Source organism: Xenia sp. Carnegie-2017, unplaced genomic scaffold (assembly GCF_021976095.1).
Source record: "Xenia sp. Carnegie-2017 unplaced genomic scaffold, XeniaSp_v1 HiC_scaffold_13, whole genome shotgun sequence".
Lineage (NCBI taxonomy): Eukaryota > Metazoa > Cnidaria > Anthozoa > Malacalcyonacea > Xeniidae > Xenia > Xenia sp. Carnegie-2017.
This window is the reverse complement of record NW_025813436.1, coordinates 3,954,786-3,972,024: the sequence shown is the minus strand read 5'-3', so window position 1 is coordinate 3,972,024 and position 17,239 is coordinate 3,954,786. Positions and strand designations below refer to the sequence as shown.

General features: G+C 33.7%; 1 protein-coding gene across 1 annotated transcript; it reads right to left on the bottom strand.

The window, feature by feature from the left end:
* Positions 1-14,708: 14,708 nt before the first annotated feature.
* On the bottom strand, positions 14,709-16,441 carry LOC124454167 (pancreatic secretory granule membrane major glycoprotein GP2-like). The gene is made up of 2 exons (XM_047004977.1): positions 16,071-16,441; positions 14,709-15,174 (listed from the first exon to the last, which is right to left on the bottom strand). The coding sequence occupies exons 1-2, from the start codon at positions 16,297-16,299 to the stop codon at positions 14,795-14,797; spliced, it is 609 nt and encodes a 202-aa protein (XP_046860933.1). The 5' UTR covers positions 16,300-16,441; the 3' UTR covers positions 14,709-14,794.
* Between the last annotated feature and the right edge of the window lie 798 nt (positions 16,442-17,239).

Below are 17,239 nucleotides of genomic sequence, written 5' to 3'. Positions count from 1 at the left end.
AGTTTGTCACAAATATACGAATGTTGTCAAAAAAAGAAACAATAGTTAATGTAAGTTTCGCTGTTTCCTTGCTTGAAATAAAATTTAATCATCGCTGTCACAGCCATCTTGAACTAACTGTTCATAACACAATAGGTTCTTTGTATGTTATGTCATGGCGCCATGTTTGTGGTCAAACAAAAAAGAATACTTTATCAACTATTGTGTGCACCAACCTCATGAGCGAGAGAAAATGTTCTATAATTACGTGGAGGCTGACTGCAATCCAAGAATAAGATCAATCCTAAATCCACTTTGATCACATTATCATAGCAAACATTCCAGTAATGAGTTAATGACTAAATATACTTATAGGTTATTTGCTGGTTTTGGCTGCCAATTTTCTCAATAAATTAATTCTAGAAATTAAACAATATTGACAAAAGCCACAAATAGCTATAATGATAATGAAAAAGAGTAAAAACTACAGCAAATACAAAAACTGGTTCTATGTATAACTGTTTTCTTAAAACATAATTTTGTGCTCACTTTGCCCATAGTGCGTTGGACATTTTGATAAAACTAGTGACGCGTCAAATAGAAATTCTATGAAAACTGTTTTGAAAAAGATACTGAGTGTGACTACAAAGATACATCAGTGTTGTAAAACTCACTCGATAGCAAACTTGCCATAACAAGCCACGATTACTTTGCAGAATATGAGAGCATGCAGGCGTAGGAAAACTGATAATTGGGGGAGAGAGGGGTTCAAATTCATGTATGCATGTTATTAGCCTTAGAAAACACTGGATTTCAAAAGAACTGAACATGCTGTTGATGAATAGATGAACAACTCCCCACCCCAAAAAAAAAAGAAAAAAGAAACGATATGTTTAAGCCCATATTTAAGAACACTTGAAAGCTATGAAAATCCAAAAGTCAAAATACAAATCTTCCCATCATGCTTTTTGTCTCTAAAACAATTTACATTATGGTTGGCCACAAAATCTTGGTCCAACCGAATGAGAGTAAGGTGATACTTTCTGCTGTGCCATATGTATCCATGTTCCCGCTTGTTCCATTTGAATACCTCAAAGTTGTTGAGATGGGAATTAATACTACTAAACACCAACATTTTAACGATGAAAACATGCCTGTGAACATATTAGCTTCCTTTACAAGCAAATTATATGTCGACAGAAGATACAAAGATGCAAAACTTCAGCATTTGGTGACTGTGACTGTGATTATAATTTAGCTCTTACTTGTATTTTGCATGTGAAATAGTAAGAAAACATTTTTACAAGCAAATATCTCACCAATGAAAGCGACATGCTCCTTTTTGTGGACATTACGATATCTAACAATTGAGCTATTGAAGGTTTGGCATTATGAAAAAAATACGTAAAAAGATATCGTGTTCGTTTTTAAAAAATTCTATATAATAGACTATAGACACCAGGGGGAGATCGAGAATATTTTTTTCTTTGCAAAGCGATCATTTCAGCGGAAAAAGATTAATTGTCATCCATGTTTTTAGCATTATTGACCCAGTCCACCAAGCCGCTGCAGTTATTATATAGCTTAATGACATATATACATATAAATCAGATATGGCGTCAATGAGAACGCTTAAAAGATTTCCTATCTCATATACATGTGATGTTCTCAATTTGAGAAGTATCGCGCGCTTTAGACGATTTAGAACACGCAACGAAACACGGGTGATTAAACTTTGTAAGAAACGTAACAAGTGCATTTCCTCCCACCTCTGAAATGTACAAAAATTCTTTAAATAATTCCCCATGTATTTACTGAATAAAGCTAAACTATATGCTATAGATCTTATACACAGCAAAAGTTGAATATTTTATAAGTTTTCTTACAACCTATTTTGTTTTGTTTCTTTCAGAACGTGTGTATTTCAAACGATAACAACAAGCAGGGTAGTGTAATGACCTTAATATATTCTACAAAGTACATACACATACTACAAAATATATTTATACACTACATAGTACATACTCATACTTAGAAATAAATCAATAAATCTTCTTAATGTGATTCATGGATACATGTAATTCAAATGAAAAAAAAAAGAAAGAAAAATATTGTTCAATTTATCCTCGGACCTTGATCGTTAATCGACAGCTAAAAACAAAGCTTTTCCCGTTTTCTCTGATGGCGTAATCATAAGTAATGACATATTTCCCAATTCCAAAATTTCCTTTGCCTAAAATTGCTCCTGATGGTGACAGACTAATCAGTGTATGTTGGCACTTTGGTTTTGGTTCGTTCTATTTAACATATACAGCGGTTTTTCCTCCTAATTTTCTTTGTTATTGGTGCTGTACTTTGTATTCACATGCTGTGAGAAAGAACAAGAAATGTTTTTATCTTACCCAAAATATAACTAATAAAACACATGTTCAAGCGGGCAGTGATGAATGAATTATAGAAGACGAGAACAGTCTTTACACACACTAAAATATTCATTAAATGATGTGTGTGAGTATAGATGGTGGTAAACGAAGAAAAGAGAACAAAAACTATTTGAACAAAATCAAAAACAAAAACTAAGATAACTTGTGCAATTGTCAGTAAAGATAAATGAATAAGAGAAAAAGAGAACAGTATTTATAATTCCTAAAATATTATTATGAATGTTTTATGCAGTGCGGTGTTTGAAATTAAATGAAGATATGATCTTCGCACTTTTGCTGGACAATTTAAGCAATCGTCTCAGGACCTGAAAAAATCAGGTGACTCAACGGGATTCGAACCCATGACCTCTGCGGTGCCGGTGCAGTGCTCTGACCAACTGAGCTATGAAGTCACACAGTGGTGAGCTGGTCAATATTGTTGGGCTCATGTTTTCTCGTGAAAGGAATGTCGTATGAATGTTTTATGCAGTGCGGTGTTTGAAATTAAATGAAGATATGATCTTCGCACTTTTGCTGGACAATTTAAGCAATCGTCTCAGGACCTGAAAAAATCAGGTGACTCAACGGGATTCGAACCCATGACCTCTGCGGTGCCGGTGCAGTGCTCTGACCAACTGAGCACTGCACCGGCACCTGCACCGGCACCGCAGATATGATTTTTTCAGGTCCTGAGACGATTGCTTAAATTGTCCAGCAAAAGTGCGAAGATCATATCTTCATTTAATTTCAAACACCGCACTGCATAAAACATTCATACGACATTCCTTTCACGAGAAAACATGAGCCCAACAATATTGACCAGCTCACCACTGTGTGACTTCATAGCTCAGTTGGTCAGAGCACTGCACCGGCACCGCAGAGGTCATGGGTTCGAATCCCGTTGAGTCACCTGATTTTTTCAGGTCCTGAGACGATTGCTTAAATTGTCCAGCAAAAGTGCGAAGATCATATCTTCATTTAAAATATTATTATTATAAGTCCTATTATATATTCCTAAAATATAATTACACTAAGTAAGGTAATGTGTGTCAGTGAAGGTATTGATGAATGAACAACAGAAAAGAGTGGTCTTTAAAATACAAACTAAGACGACATATATGTCCGTTTTCGTGGTAATGAAACACGTTACAGAGAAATGATAAAGTTTCCATTGGGATATTCAAAGCTTACAAAAGACTTTTCGTCAATACTTACTTTCAACTTTAATATCTATGTAACATTTAAGATAAAATCCTTCTCTGAATGTGAAAATATATTCAATACTATGATTCCCAACAGTAAAATCGTGTGGGGAGGTGATATTTGGTTTAATCGTTGTCGTATATTGAGGAATTCTGTTCGTTCTACATCGAACTGATACAGCCAACTCACAGTCATCGCTCTTTTTGATGATTTGATGTAAAAAGTTGAAGATTGAAAAGACGAACAGCTACAGTGACCTTTTTGTAGGAAAGTACTAAAATCAACATCACGTAAGGGAATATTTACTTATATCACAATGCTAAATAGTAAACTTGCATATAAAATCGTTTATTGTGAGCCAGAAGACATCATAAAACAGCTATAAATAAGATAAATTCCGTTCTTGCTTTATAAAACACGACAGGTCATTTTTTGACTTCATTTGTTGACGATAAGACTTCAACAACAACAAAACTTTAAAATTGATACAAACTTGGTACAAAAGAAGTACAGAAGGCATCAACAATTTTGTTCAGTATTTCTTTCAGAGAATCAAATTCTGTGTCAAAAGTTGTCTTTTCTGAAGTTGATATTTTTGTAATGATAGGCTTAATCGTTTTCACTTTAAATGGCCTGCCAACAGCAACACCAACAATAAGAATGTCTTTGTCTTTCATTGATCTGATATCATTGAATTGATTAAAATATAATAGATTAAATCTGGTGAATGTTAGATGAAGGAAGAGAGCTATAAATCTTTTTGTGATGAAAATAAAGGTTTTTGATAAATTTGTAACGAGAGAATGTAATCATGGAAAACTTAAAGAAAAATCAAAAAGTAACTTTAACACATCACCTTGAAGAATGGTAAGCATAATGCTTCTGCAGGTGTGCTCTCGTTCCGAATGGTTCACCATCTGTTATCAACAAGACAACGTCTGGGATGTTTGGTCGGTTGTTTTGTGGACTGCTCTCTTTGAATATCTTGTTCGTAAAATAAAATGTATTTTGCAATGTAATCAGTCAAAGGGATGTGTCATTTTAAAGCTTTCCTATCTTAAAGGAGAAATTCACCTGTTTGTCCACAATGAGTACACCAGTTCCAGCCATCGAACTACCACCAGAAACAGTATTCCATAGTAAAACATGGTTTATAAATGTTATGTACTCTGTTTTTGTCCTAGCAGAGAAATGTAGACGAATCTTCGTATTAAATTTGTCGCTGAATGTAACGATAGAAATTTGGGTTCCGTCAGGGCCGACATTGAGCTTAGGACTGCAAACCAACTTTTTTAAAAACGGTTTTATTTTCCTATCAAAGTTGTAGTAGCCAATAGAGCGTGATGTATCAAGGAGAAGAACCATGTCTGTCTTACATATCTCTAAATTAAGGGTAGAAAATCAAACATAAAAACGTGGGAGTAATGTAATTTTAAATGTGTCATTTAAATAACAATAACAGATTCATAAAGCAGTTACTGAATGAACAAAGATACGGTTTTTCAAAGTAATCACTGATTTGTATTTTGTTTAATTCGAGTCGATAAATTTAGAAATAATGTAAAACACAGTAAGCTTAAAGCTGCTTCTTACTAGTTGTTGGTATTGGTTTACAGACAGTTTTCTAACAACAGTTTCTGGTAAAGTAGCACGGCAACAAAGTTAAGAAGTTGAGAACAAAATTGTAGCATTTTTATACGTCTAATTGAGGATGATATTTATGTTTAGAGCATGTAAAGTTTTTTAGTTGGTGAATAATAAGCCACTTATTTTAAAAAGATAATACTTTTAAGATAGACAGTTATATAAAACCAAAGACAAGAAATGAAAATAGCTAAAATAAACACTTGTCCATTCAAAAATGAAAACATATGCAAAGTAATTTGGATTGTAGAGAACAAGCTAGATGCTCTGCTTTTAGTACTGTTATAAAAAATCCATATATCTACCTGTACATGAATTACATTCTCCTTCATATCCTTTCATACAATTGCATTCTAATGTTTCATCAACTTTGTTGTTGTATGTGTTGGATCCACATACGGGAAAATTGAAGGGTTTTGTCACTAAATATTGGTATTTAATAATAAGAGTTTAACTAATGGCAGTAAATGTTTACAAGAATTAAAGTACATAAGTAAAAGATAAATGCAGGAATTACAAACTTATTTCTTCGAAACGATTTTTTTTTGCTTTTTCAAATATATATGAGCATAATGGTATGGATGTCAATCATAAAAATTTAGCTTTTTCAATGACTTTTTAATGTGACTTTTCTATAAATCATTACCTAGACTAAACTTTACGTAAGTGCATGTGTCAGTTTGTTTGAGTTATGAGCAGTATTTGTTATTTTGTGTTTTGATGAATCATATGTTTAATGATTTGATATTTCACTTACCATTTGACACTATACTAGTGCTTTGTACTACAGCCATACCATGATGACCATCACTCACAGCCACAGGAATGGAAAAGTTATAAGTCAAGTTATCTGTTGTGTTATAGGCCGTTACTATGCCTTTCTTTGCACTATTTATGACATATACAAAATTTCCAAATACTTTTATTCGTGCTCCTGATACTGCAAAAACATCCACATTTTTGGCGAGGTAATCACTTGAATACACAGTGGCATCAGAAACTCGCCAATATAACTTCTCTTCACCCATGTCAAGAGTAAGATCATATGCGTTTGACTCAAGAGAAACCGATGAAACGTGATCATTATTTGAAATCCTACTCCAAATCCAAATTTTATGATATTTTTCTTCTGCTGAGAAAAGATACCTTAAACAAAAAAAAGTTCTCGCTGAAATAGTAATATTAATTAGAAAGTATAGTGTAAGTTTGGTACTATATATTATTATTTCTGTAGATTGTTTAAAAGGTGCAATCAGTTGTTTTCCAATTCTCCAATACTTGCTATGCAGTGTGTCTCAAACGTGTTTCTAAGAAAACCGGAGTACATTGAATGATCCATGAGCTATGCAAAGCTCACGTTTATAGGTTTGAGCACTGTGGGAACTCTACAATACAATCCATACAATGTGTAACCGTACGTTCTGTGTCCCAAGCGCAGGAGTCACCTTAAATATGGTGATAGCCGGGAGGGCACATTATATAAATACTTTCTATATACCACATGTATATGTATTGATAATATTGGAGCAACGACATTTTGTTGCTATTTTTCAGATAGCATTTTCAAAAAGTTCTGTACCAGATATAAATAATTTTGAGACGCGCAAGGGCTTCACAAATTGCAATGGAGCATTGCAAATATTTTGGATTTCATGTATACAAGTATATGTTTATTGTTATTTTAATATTTTGTGAAACCAAGCAGACATTATTTGTAATTTATGTAAGTTTCGAGCACTCGGACGATTGTGAGACAAGCAATAGATTAAATATATCAAAAATAAGACGCTTGTTAACCTAAAGGAGTGTTCTCTTGCTTCCGACATCTGTTTTTGAGACGTGGAAGGGCCGGAAGGGGGGACTTATAAATGTTAACTGAACTTTGATAGGGGTACCAAAACAGAGCTCAAAGCCACAAGCTTATTGCTACACTCATTTCAGTGTCGCACATCGCATACAATGGCATATTTCATATTCGCTAGTACTTCCTACTTATAATTTTACCTATCATGAAAAGCTCATAGGAAGAACAAATTGTATTGGAAAAAAAATTGAAAACCAGCAATAGATGTCAGCTCATTGAAATGCTTGGAGATAGATGAAAAATCAACGAAGCTAACTCAAAACTGAAAAGCCCATCTATTTTTGGGCATGTTTTCTTGAAGTATAAAAACATCTTTATGCTTGAAATAAGCTGAAATTTATTTTTCTTTTTATTTCTTCATCAAATTTATAGTAATTTTGACTAAAGATAACATATTTCTACATACTTCATAAACTACGAACCTTTTAAGGATATTTTTCCAAAGGGAGGATTTTTAATTTATTACCCATAATATTATTGAGCCTATTGCTCCTTGTTGCAAACTTAGGAAGTATATAAGGCTTTGTATCTTGTTAGCCTTTCAAAGTTTCATCTGACCCATAAAATCAATGGCAACCTGCTCATTGTACTTTTAGAACAAACACTTGGTATGCTTGTTATTGGTCTATCTTAAGAAAATGACTAAATATATGTTCAGTGCAGTTGACTTTAGCTAGTCATTCATGCACATTTTATATATACGTGAACTCTTCGAACATCTAACATACAAAAAGCTGTATAGAAAAACTCTAACAATTTACAATTTGCAACATCTTAAACAGCATAAAGGAAAATAAACACAGTAACATTGTCAAGAATATGACAAGTCGTTCAAAATAAATTATATTTTTTACATCAAAATAGATTCTGAAGTTTACTTTTAGAAATTTGATGGAAAAATTTTCAATATGTACTTACCCCTTGATTGGATCAAATGTGATCATATCAAATTTTAAGCCAGGTGTGAATCTCATAACGCTTGAATTTTTGCTGTTTAAAGAAATTTGCTGGATGATGTTATTCGACTTAACGAAGAATATACGACGTCCGATCCAGTCAACTGTCATATCATGAGCGCAAGCATTTTCTTCAAAAATTTCAACATCAGTCATATCCAGGTTTGATCTTTTGATATCTCCAAGTTCAATATAGTAAATCATGTCCTCAGATACATCGATCTCGATGTCATAATGGTTGCAACATATATGATAAAAACTATCTCTGAATCCATGAATAATATCAACATGAAAATCTTCGGTAAGAAAATCAACTGCGTATATTTTATTAAATTTTAAAATGATTAGGTATGACTCAGGATAAACACCTAAACAAATAAAATCGAAATTATAACAAGACAATAGTAATACACCTAAAACACAAGCCACCCGATAAAATTTTTATTTGAGGCACAATGACACATACAAACATGCGGGTAAGAATCATAGATATGAATTATAAAACTAGATATCGCATTGCAATACAACGCCCAATCAAAAGTTGAAGCCAAAGTAATCGGGAGCCCTTATTGTTATCATCCGATTACTAGGCGATTAGTAGGTCCACTCGTGGAGAAAAACAAACTGTACTAAGCATATGAATTAATTTTGCTTTCGAATATTGTGCGAAATACAAATATTATTTGTGTGGATTTACGTTACAATTTAACATCTAGTGAAATAAAATACGTGTCAAACTATGAAATCCATGAACAGGAAATACAAAATACTTTCGATCATTTGCAGTTATTGAGCAAAGCGTTTACTATCAAACATTGTTTGCAATAAACACAAAATCTTTGGAAATGTATACACTTTTCAAGACGTGATTAGAAAAAAACAAAAATAAAAAAACACGACCCGATGGCTAAAAACACAATTAATTCCCTGTATAATTATGTTGAATAATCATGTCATAAGGCCTCCCCCGAGCTAGCGCTGCCCTCCAATAAGCGCCGTACGTGTGGTGAGAAAAATTGATACCGCTGCACTTGTTCGAACAAATACGGCTTACATCCAAGACACGTCAGAAAACGTTTTTAAAACACAACTGTAAGAAAATGACTTTAAGTGAAAAAATCCTTTAAAAGTCGCAAGAAATCTAAATGACGTTATTTCCTTGATGCGATTGTTGTGAGGACATGCATTTTAGACGTGCAATCTAAGCTAAAGCGTTCGAAAAATGCAGAAATGGTGAAACACTCACTTAATTTTAGTCCTATAACTAAAGTTAATTTTTAAATATTAAACGAGTTTGGTGTAAATGATATCTAATATACAATTTTATTTGAATTATGTTCATTTACCTACTTCATTTAGTCCTATTTAGTTGATAGGCTACCCACTGGTATGCATTGCGTACCTATTTTTTGATAGCTAGCTAAAACCCCAGTGAGTTTGAGTTTCGAGAGATGCACTTAAAAAAACAAGCCTCTCTTTGGCGCAGCAAAATGAAATGTTGATTATTGCTAAAGAAGTAAATGGAAAATTTTAAAATTTTGAAGTAGCCCCGCTTGGTCTATGCTTAACATTTAAAGTTAATAAACGTAGCTACTTGTAATTTAGATTTTGTATTTGCAGTTAAAAATATATATTTTCATCAAACCTGCAGGCTGCAGCTACTAGTACTGAGCATATGGAATATTAGCAAGAGTTAAGCGTGCGACAATAAGAGTAAAATTGTTTCAAAATTTCAACCAGCAGTTTTCAGCAACAAAGTATTTTAACATACTGGTTCAAACCAGGGTGCTAAATGAAGCACCTCCATCCATTTTATGTGCCATCATTTTTTTCTGTAGGTCACAACTTTCAAAATAACAAATACTCTCGCTATGTTTCAGGACAAATTCTAAGTTCCAGTTGCCACATTTTATACACGTATAAAGCTTGTTAACACTCGAGTATTTATACAATAATATACAGAATACTCAACATAACACCGTACAAATGACTCTATATAGAGACAAAATTACCAAGTATTGGTTGGGTTCTCTTCAGATAATCGCAAAGATAATTCTTAATTCTTGCTTATGCTATCGCATGCTTAAATCTCGCAAATATTTTATATGCTCAGAACAAGTAGCTGCAGCATGCAGGTTCAGTATAAGCATCATAAACTTCGTCTGTGTAAGCGTTTTTGCTAAGAAAAGGCTCAAAAGACAATTTGAAGTCTATATGTGTTTCTGAACAATAGTGAAATGAAATAATTTGAAAAATAGAGTGCCAAAATTTATTAAATGAGAGCTCAGTAATGGCAGCCGAGTAATAGCAGGTTTGAATACAAAAAAAAACTGGATTATAATGGAATTTTCCGCTAAAATTTGGAGAGTATGCTTAATCAACTCTTCATTTTATAAATTGTAATAAAATGTTGACTCAATTTTTCGTCACAGTGTCACTTTAACTGTTCCTAGCAAAATAGGTGGTTTGAATGTAATGTCATGGCGCCATGTTGGCGGTTAGGTAAAAAAAACCCACTATATCTACTATTGTGTGCACCAGCATTTGTGAGCGAGCCACAATGTTTGATAATTACATGGAGGTGGGTTGCAATCTAAAAATATGATCAATCCAAAGTCGACTTTATCATTGCAAACATTCCAGTAATAAGTCAAACATTCCAGTAATAAGTTAACGTCTAAATGTACTTTATAGCATATCCTTAGGTTTTGGCTGTCAACTTTCTTAATAAATTAACAACAAAAAAAAACAATATTGAGAAAAGTTACGAATAGCTATGATGATAATGAAAAAGAATGAAAACTACCGCAAATACAAAAAACATATACAGATAACAGGTTTTTTTCAAAAACATGATTTTGTTCTCACTTTGTGCCCATACTGCGTTAGACATTTTAATAAAACCCGTGACGTGTCAAATAGAAATTCTCAGAAAACTGTTTTGAAAAAGATCTTAGGTGCAACCACAAAACAATCTCAATGTTGCATTACTCACTCGATAGCAATCTTGCCAAAACAAGCCAAGATTAGCTAATTTGCAGCATATGAGAACATGCAAGCGTAGGACGACTGGGGTCATTTTCATGTATGCATGTTATAAGCCTTTGAAAACACTGGATTTCAAAAGAACTTAACATTACGTATAATTAATAGATATGTCCCCCCTTAAAAAAACAAAAAAAACTAACGATATTCTTACGCCCATATTTAAGAACACTTAGGTTTTCGTAAGCACTTTTTCTTTATCTTCCTTTTACATCGCGCACTCTAACGACTATGTGCCCTACAAACAAAAATCCATTCTATTTTCTACACCTTCCCATCATTAACATAATTTCAGGTAACCTTGACATTACTCATCTAGCTTTTACGAATCTAGCTTTTTCGAGATAATGATTTACCTAATAGAATGTATCCATTTTCGAAGACACTATGTAGTTTCTTGGGGGAAGATCTGTGTTTTAACAGTCTGAAGCTGCTTATTAGACTCCACACATTCAACATCTATAATTAGCATGCTATCCAACGTTATTTAATAGCTGACAGTTCCTGAGATAATATCTTTTCAGTAACTGGCTTAGCCGATTATATAGCATCAGAAAGGGACTTAGATGTTCGTAGATGTAGATCGTCCAGGTTAGTAGAGTCCTGAGAAAGACTGTTGGTGTTGACTGAAGTTTCAAAAGCCTTATCGGTAGTCATGTATAGAGTCAAGTGAGGAGTAAAAGTCAGGTTTGCCGTCTTTGTTGTATGTCCAGGTTTGACGCATCTTACAACATACACGTCGCAGGTGCATTCAATTCGAAGAAGTGCAATCAAGAAGTGGATTACTCATATCTAGACTAATCCGGAATACACAATTGACATGTACAAATTACCTCTGCATGCACAATACGATGGCGTATGAACCAGACAAGAAATACGGCAAACCTGACTTTTACTCCTCACTTGATTCTGAAGATGACTACGGCGCTAAGGTTGTCGAAACGTCAGTCAACGTTAACACTAACAGTCCTCCTCAAGACTCTACTAACCTGGACGATGTACATTTAAAAAACATCTAAGTATACTCCCACGTTCAAACCATTCACTGTAAAAAAAGGACTTGCAATTTATCACTCATAAAAATTTCACATGCAAAGGCAGAATTGCTGCGTCATCCATATTGTAAATACTTGTTTAAGAGTTATAATAAGCGTTCAATAAATTTTATCGACATTTGTTTTGTGCTATTGATTTTCATTTAATGTACTACATAATAAGGTGTTGTCATTGAATATGCCTTCATTTTTTGCCTAAATGATTGGCAAGTGCTGCATTGAGGTATCTATATTTTAGCGTTCGTTATTCTGGTGAGAAACACTAGTGGTCGGATCGCCTTTACAGCTATTACATGCAAGCTTTTGATAGGTTAAACTCGAATCATAAGCAATGGCTAGTGAAGCAGAAAAATAATTGACACCATACTTCCCACTCTATCTTTCATTAAAAAACAGACACTGGTTAAGGCAATGATCATGTCTTGAGCGGCTTTCGGGAAAAATTTTATTTTTGAAAGCAATTCTGAGATATAGAGGAATTATGGCCTTGTAGGGCGACAGTGCTTTGTTTCGCATCGAGAAATTCGTATGGGTCATTGACGGAAACAAAAAATTTAGGAGGTATCAGTTGACAAACTGTACTACAAGGTAGAAAGAGAGAAAGGCTGCCGATCTCAGTGTTTTTCTTCATTCCAAAACCAGTCTCCAATACCACACAACTTTATATGGATGCCTAAGAAACCTATGATGATGTGGACAATTTATTTTAAAACTTTTGAAGAAGATGATGACTGATTGGCAAGTTGAGCTTGTTATGTCATTTGCTGTATCCAATAAATATGTAAAAATACTTACGCCAGTAGTTTGTATTCAATAAGAACTATAGTCATGTTTAATGAAACAATCAAATCAACATCACAACAAAGTTTTTGAAATCGAAATATCTTCGTAATAAATTCACCCAAGCTCAAAAAATTACGTCTGCAATGAAGCATGCAGGATACGGCCGATTCAGAATCGTAAAGATTATAGGATTTACTTTATGCCTTACTCAGTTTATCTCTGTTTCGTTTTCAACGTTCTCATGAACACAACCTTGGAAATACTGTCTTACATTACCTAAGAAAATATGGAACATTGCCTCTGGATAGTCATATTAGAGAGAAAATTGGGATCTTACGTCTTAGGTCTTTCAAGGTTTGTACTTCTGAAGTCATCAAAACACCGTCGTTAGACACAGTGATGTATAGCGATTGAACATAATGAACTATCCTATTGATGCAACCATTTGAATTGTACACCATCAACATGTCTCGTTCTATTACCGGAATCTAATTACCGGAATTGTGTTACTAGAAAGTGCTTACTTCTATTCATACACAATTGTCTCTCTGATATTACACTTATCTTAATTGAACATTGCTCTCTGGTATTAAATTCTAAAAATTGAAGTATGGAAGTTTGCTATCGTTTTCCTTCTCTTCGGTAAATGGTTTGAGCCCGGGAGTATCGTTACATGTTTGTAAATGTAGATCGTCCAGGTTGATATGGTTCTGAGAAGGACTGTTTTTGTTGTTGTTGACTGACTTTTCGACAACTTTAGCGGTAGTCATCTTCAGAGTCATTTTTCGGCAACCTTAGCGGTAGTCATCTTCAGAGTTAGAGTCTTTTGACTCTGAAGATGACTCCGCTAAGGTTGTCGAAACGTCAGTCAACAACAACAAAAACACTCCTTCTCAGGACTATACCAACCTGGACGATCTACATTTACAAACATATTATTGGGATGTTGATGGTTTACGTAATCAAAGCAGAAAGAGCTAAAAATTAGATAATCAAATTATCTAATCAAATTAACTAATTAAATAAAAAATAATCAAACTATCGAATTTCAGCTCTTTCTGCTTTGATTACGTAAACCATCAACATCCCAATAATATCTCACCGCAGAGAAGGAAAACGATAGCAGATTTCCATTTTTAGACCTTGACATCTGCCTTTTGATTAGCAACAACTACAACTGTCTATGGTAAACCTACATTCGCCGGTCTTTTCACCAACTTTCACAACTTTATCCCACTTTTCCACAAACTTAACTAATCTGTTGACTCCTACCCGCATCTTTACCTTACTATTTAGTTTCAGTCATAAGAGTTATTATATTCAAAAGTATAAATAACTAGAAAACTCATCACACTAAATGGTTTCTCCTAGCACATTTTGACCGCATTATCCCCAAATTTTCCCACATAAAGTTCGAGTAGAACTACCTTTTTTTAGCGCCCAAATAAAATATTGTATTTTTGTATCCAATTCAAAGGCTATCACTCCTTACAAATCTGCACACAAATCAGTCGTCTCTACAATTGTGTTCATCCTCATTTTAAATCAAATTGCCTTTTGCTCTCTGATAAAAATCTTCATTTTTTCTATAACACTTAACGAAAGAAAAACGAATAACTTTAGCTGTGCGAAAGTAGTAGTAAGATGTGTGCATTTTGTTTGCCTCGTATATAGGCTTTAAAATAACTTTGCATGATTTTCAATCAGTATAAAAAAATTCATGTTTATCTCAAACAAAAAGAAAAAACACAAAAAATTTGAGCTTTAATTTATTGTTGAGAGAAGAAGAAAAAAGCAATTACTACAACACATCAATTACGTAAATCAAATTGTGGAGATGTCCTAGTTTGTACCACAGTAACGCAGGCTGCAAACCCGTGGGCGGCTAAGTTTGTAAACAAAATACGGACCACAATTGATGACCTCAATATCATTTGACCAATGGCAGCAACTGTTTTTCCAATGATAGCAGACTTTCCTCGTCACTTCTCCTTCAGCCATCGTGGGATGAGTTCCGTTTAACCAACCAGAGGCATGAGTTCCACATCGATTTTTCGCAACGCAGGATTTGGGCATTTCGGTTCCAGCTCCACCACCAAATCTGTACCATCCTTTTGTGAGACTGCGGTCACATTTTCTACCCGACCGATATTTAACATTTCTGTTACTCTCATTCAACATTTTGTACTGTCTGCACTCTTTATATCGTAGATTGATCGCAACTATAGTAAAATTATAAAAATATACGGATGTAAAGGGAAGAAAAATGTTGGTACAGCAAAATCATATGCGGCAGTTTTCTCAAACACATTTATGTAAAAAAACATTAATCATAATCAAGCAAAACTAAGACTAAATTAATAAACTAACATTGTGACAATGTTAATCAAATTAATGGCGCAAATATGTACGAATTTATTTGATATTACAAATTTGAATGGTCAGATATAAAACGTTTAAGTTGTTCTTAAGCCTGGTTCTCATTAAGTCGATTGAGTCACTCGAGTCGTTCTGAGTTGTTTCGTTGTTTTTCGAAACGACTGGGACGAACTAGATTTTACAGGTTAGTGGAAACACGTTACGATGAAGTTCCTGTGTCTTCACTGTAAAAAAAATTAATAATTGTACAGGCTAAATTAAAATAGAAACAAAGAATGTTCAACTTACTCTGCATCTTTTTTAAAGAACCAGTTCACTCTATATTTAATGGATGACATGCTGCCCAAAAATTCCTAAGTTCTATCTTTCAATTATTCGTTTCGTCGATAATAAAGATTAAACACGTTCTGAAATGCTGTATTAAATTACTGATTTTTGCTTTACATTCCCTTTCACCTTCTAAACTGGCTATATACCAATTCCAAGCCCAGTGCTTTGACAATTATAGTCAAGGACAGCGAGTGGAAAGAACTGGGTAAGTGATTAGGTATGATTGTTCTTAATATTAATGTACATTAACGTTAAGTTTATGTTGTTTTTATATTTATGCAAGAATTGAAAAATCGTATCATTAGAGCATAACTTTCATTTGATTGAACAAGTTAACCATCTAAGGATTGCAGGACGGTGTGATTTCACGTTCCATATCGCTACAATCATACAACCATATTGTTCTTACCAGATTTCTTCTTGCACAATTCGCGGTAAGCATTTTCCAAAGACATCACCCCTTTCTTGATATTATTACAGCAACGACGAAGTGCAGTGTTGCCAGGAGCACAAACGATTGCAAAGGCACGTTTCTTTTTCTGAATCAAATACTTCATCTTATTACAGCACATGCCATCTTCGGCTCCAACACATATCAAAAATACATTGACAATTACTGCGATAATCCATTTCTTCATCTTGACTGATCGTTGTCCGGTTGCTGTGCGGATTTTTGGTCACAAAATGAGTGCTTTGGGCTGGTCTTTCTTTATATTATGTGTAAAGTGAATATGTAAATCAGAATGATAAATAATAGTGGGACAGGTTATTAATTTTCCAATCCGACTTTGACATGAGTTTGGCTTTTGATTACCTCTCAAAAATAGAAGACCGCGGCGGTATCAACAAAAGCATTTTGAATAAAGCATTTTGTGTGTACATTATTTCAAAAGAAGATTACGTTATTCCTAAAGAATATTGACTAAAGCAGCAGCCATCGGAAGTTTAAAAAATTGTTGCCGAAAGCTGCAAGAATTTTTCATTGAGACGAGCTTCTTTATTTTATTGATAAGTTAAAGCCTTCGGTATGTAATAATGCTTTAATTAAAGTCAATTTGCTATTGAAAACACGTTGCAACACAAGAGCATATGTGCAAATTTTAGTCAATCGATTTGTCAACCCCAAAGACTTATAATGATTGTTGCAATTTGTCAGTTTTTTGACAGATTATTGCAGTATATTTGCTGAACAAATGAAAAATAAGTAGTGCAATAAGATTTAGTTGCCAACGTGACAAACAACTTTACCAAATTTCAGCCAGAGGAGATGGATGAAGACCACACTTCGTGACTTGTAAAAGACGATCAAAATACTTCAATTCTGAAAGTGCATTTGGAATACTCATTCCCATTTCACAAATAAATGATAATAGTTATGCTCTGATTTGCTAGAAAAAAGTGCACTATTTTTCCAATTCCAGATCTCTTAAAGGAATAAAGCAATAAAGTTCAATTAAGAAATTCTTTCCTTGTTTAAAAATTCACTGTCGTGTGTTTTTTGGCAGAAAATGCTCTAAAAACCATAATATTACTTATGATGAACAATTTTGCACGAGAAAGTAATGACAAGCTAATTTC

Coding starts and splice junctions, on each gene's coding strand:
- LOC124454167 (XM_047004977.1), bottom strand. CDS start 16,299: ATGAAGAAATGGATTATCGCAGTAATTGTCAATGTATTTTTGATATGT. Junction 15,175..16,070: donor ATTGTGCAAGAAGAAATCTG/GTAAGAACAATA, acceptor ATTTTACTATAG/TTGCGATCAATCTACGATAT.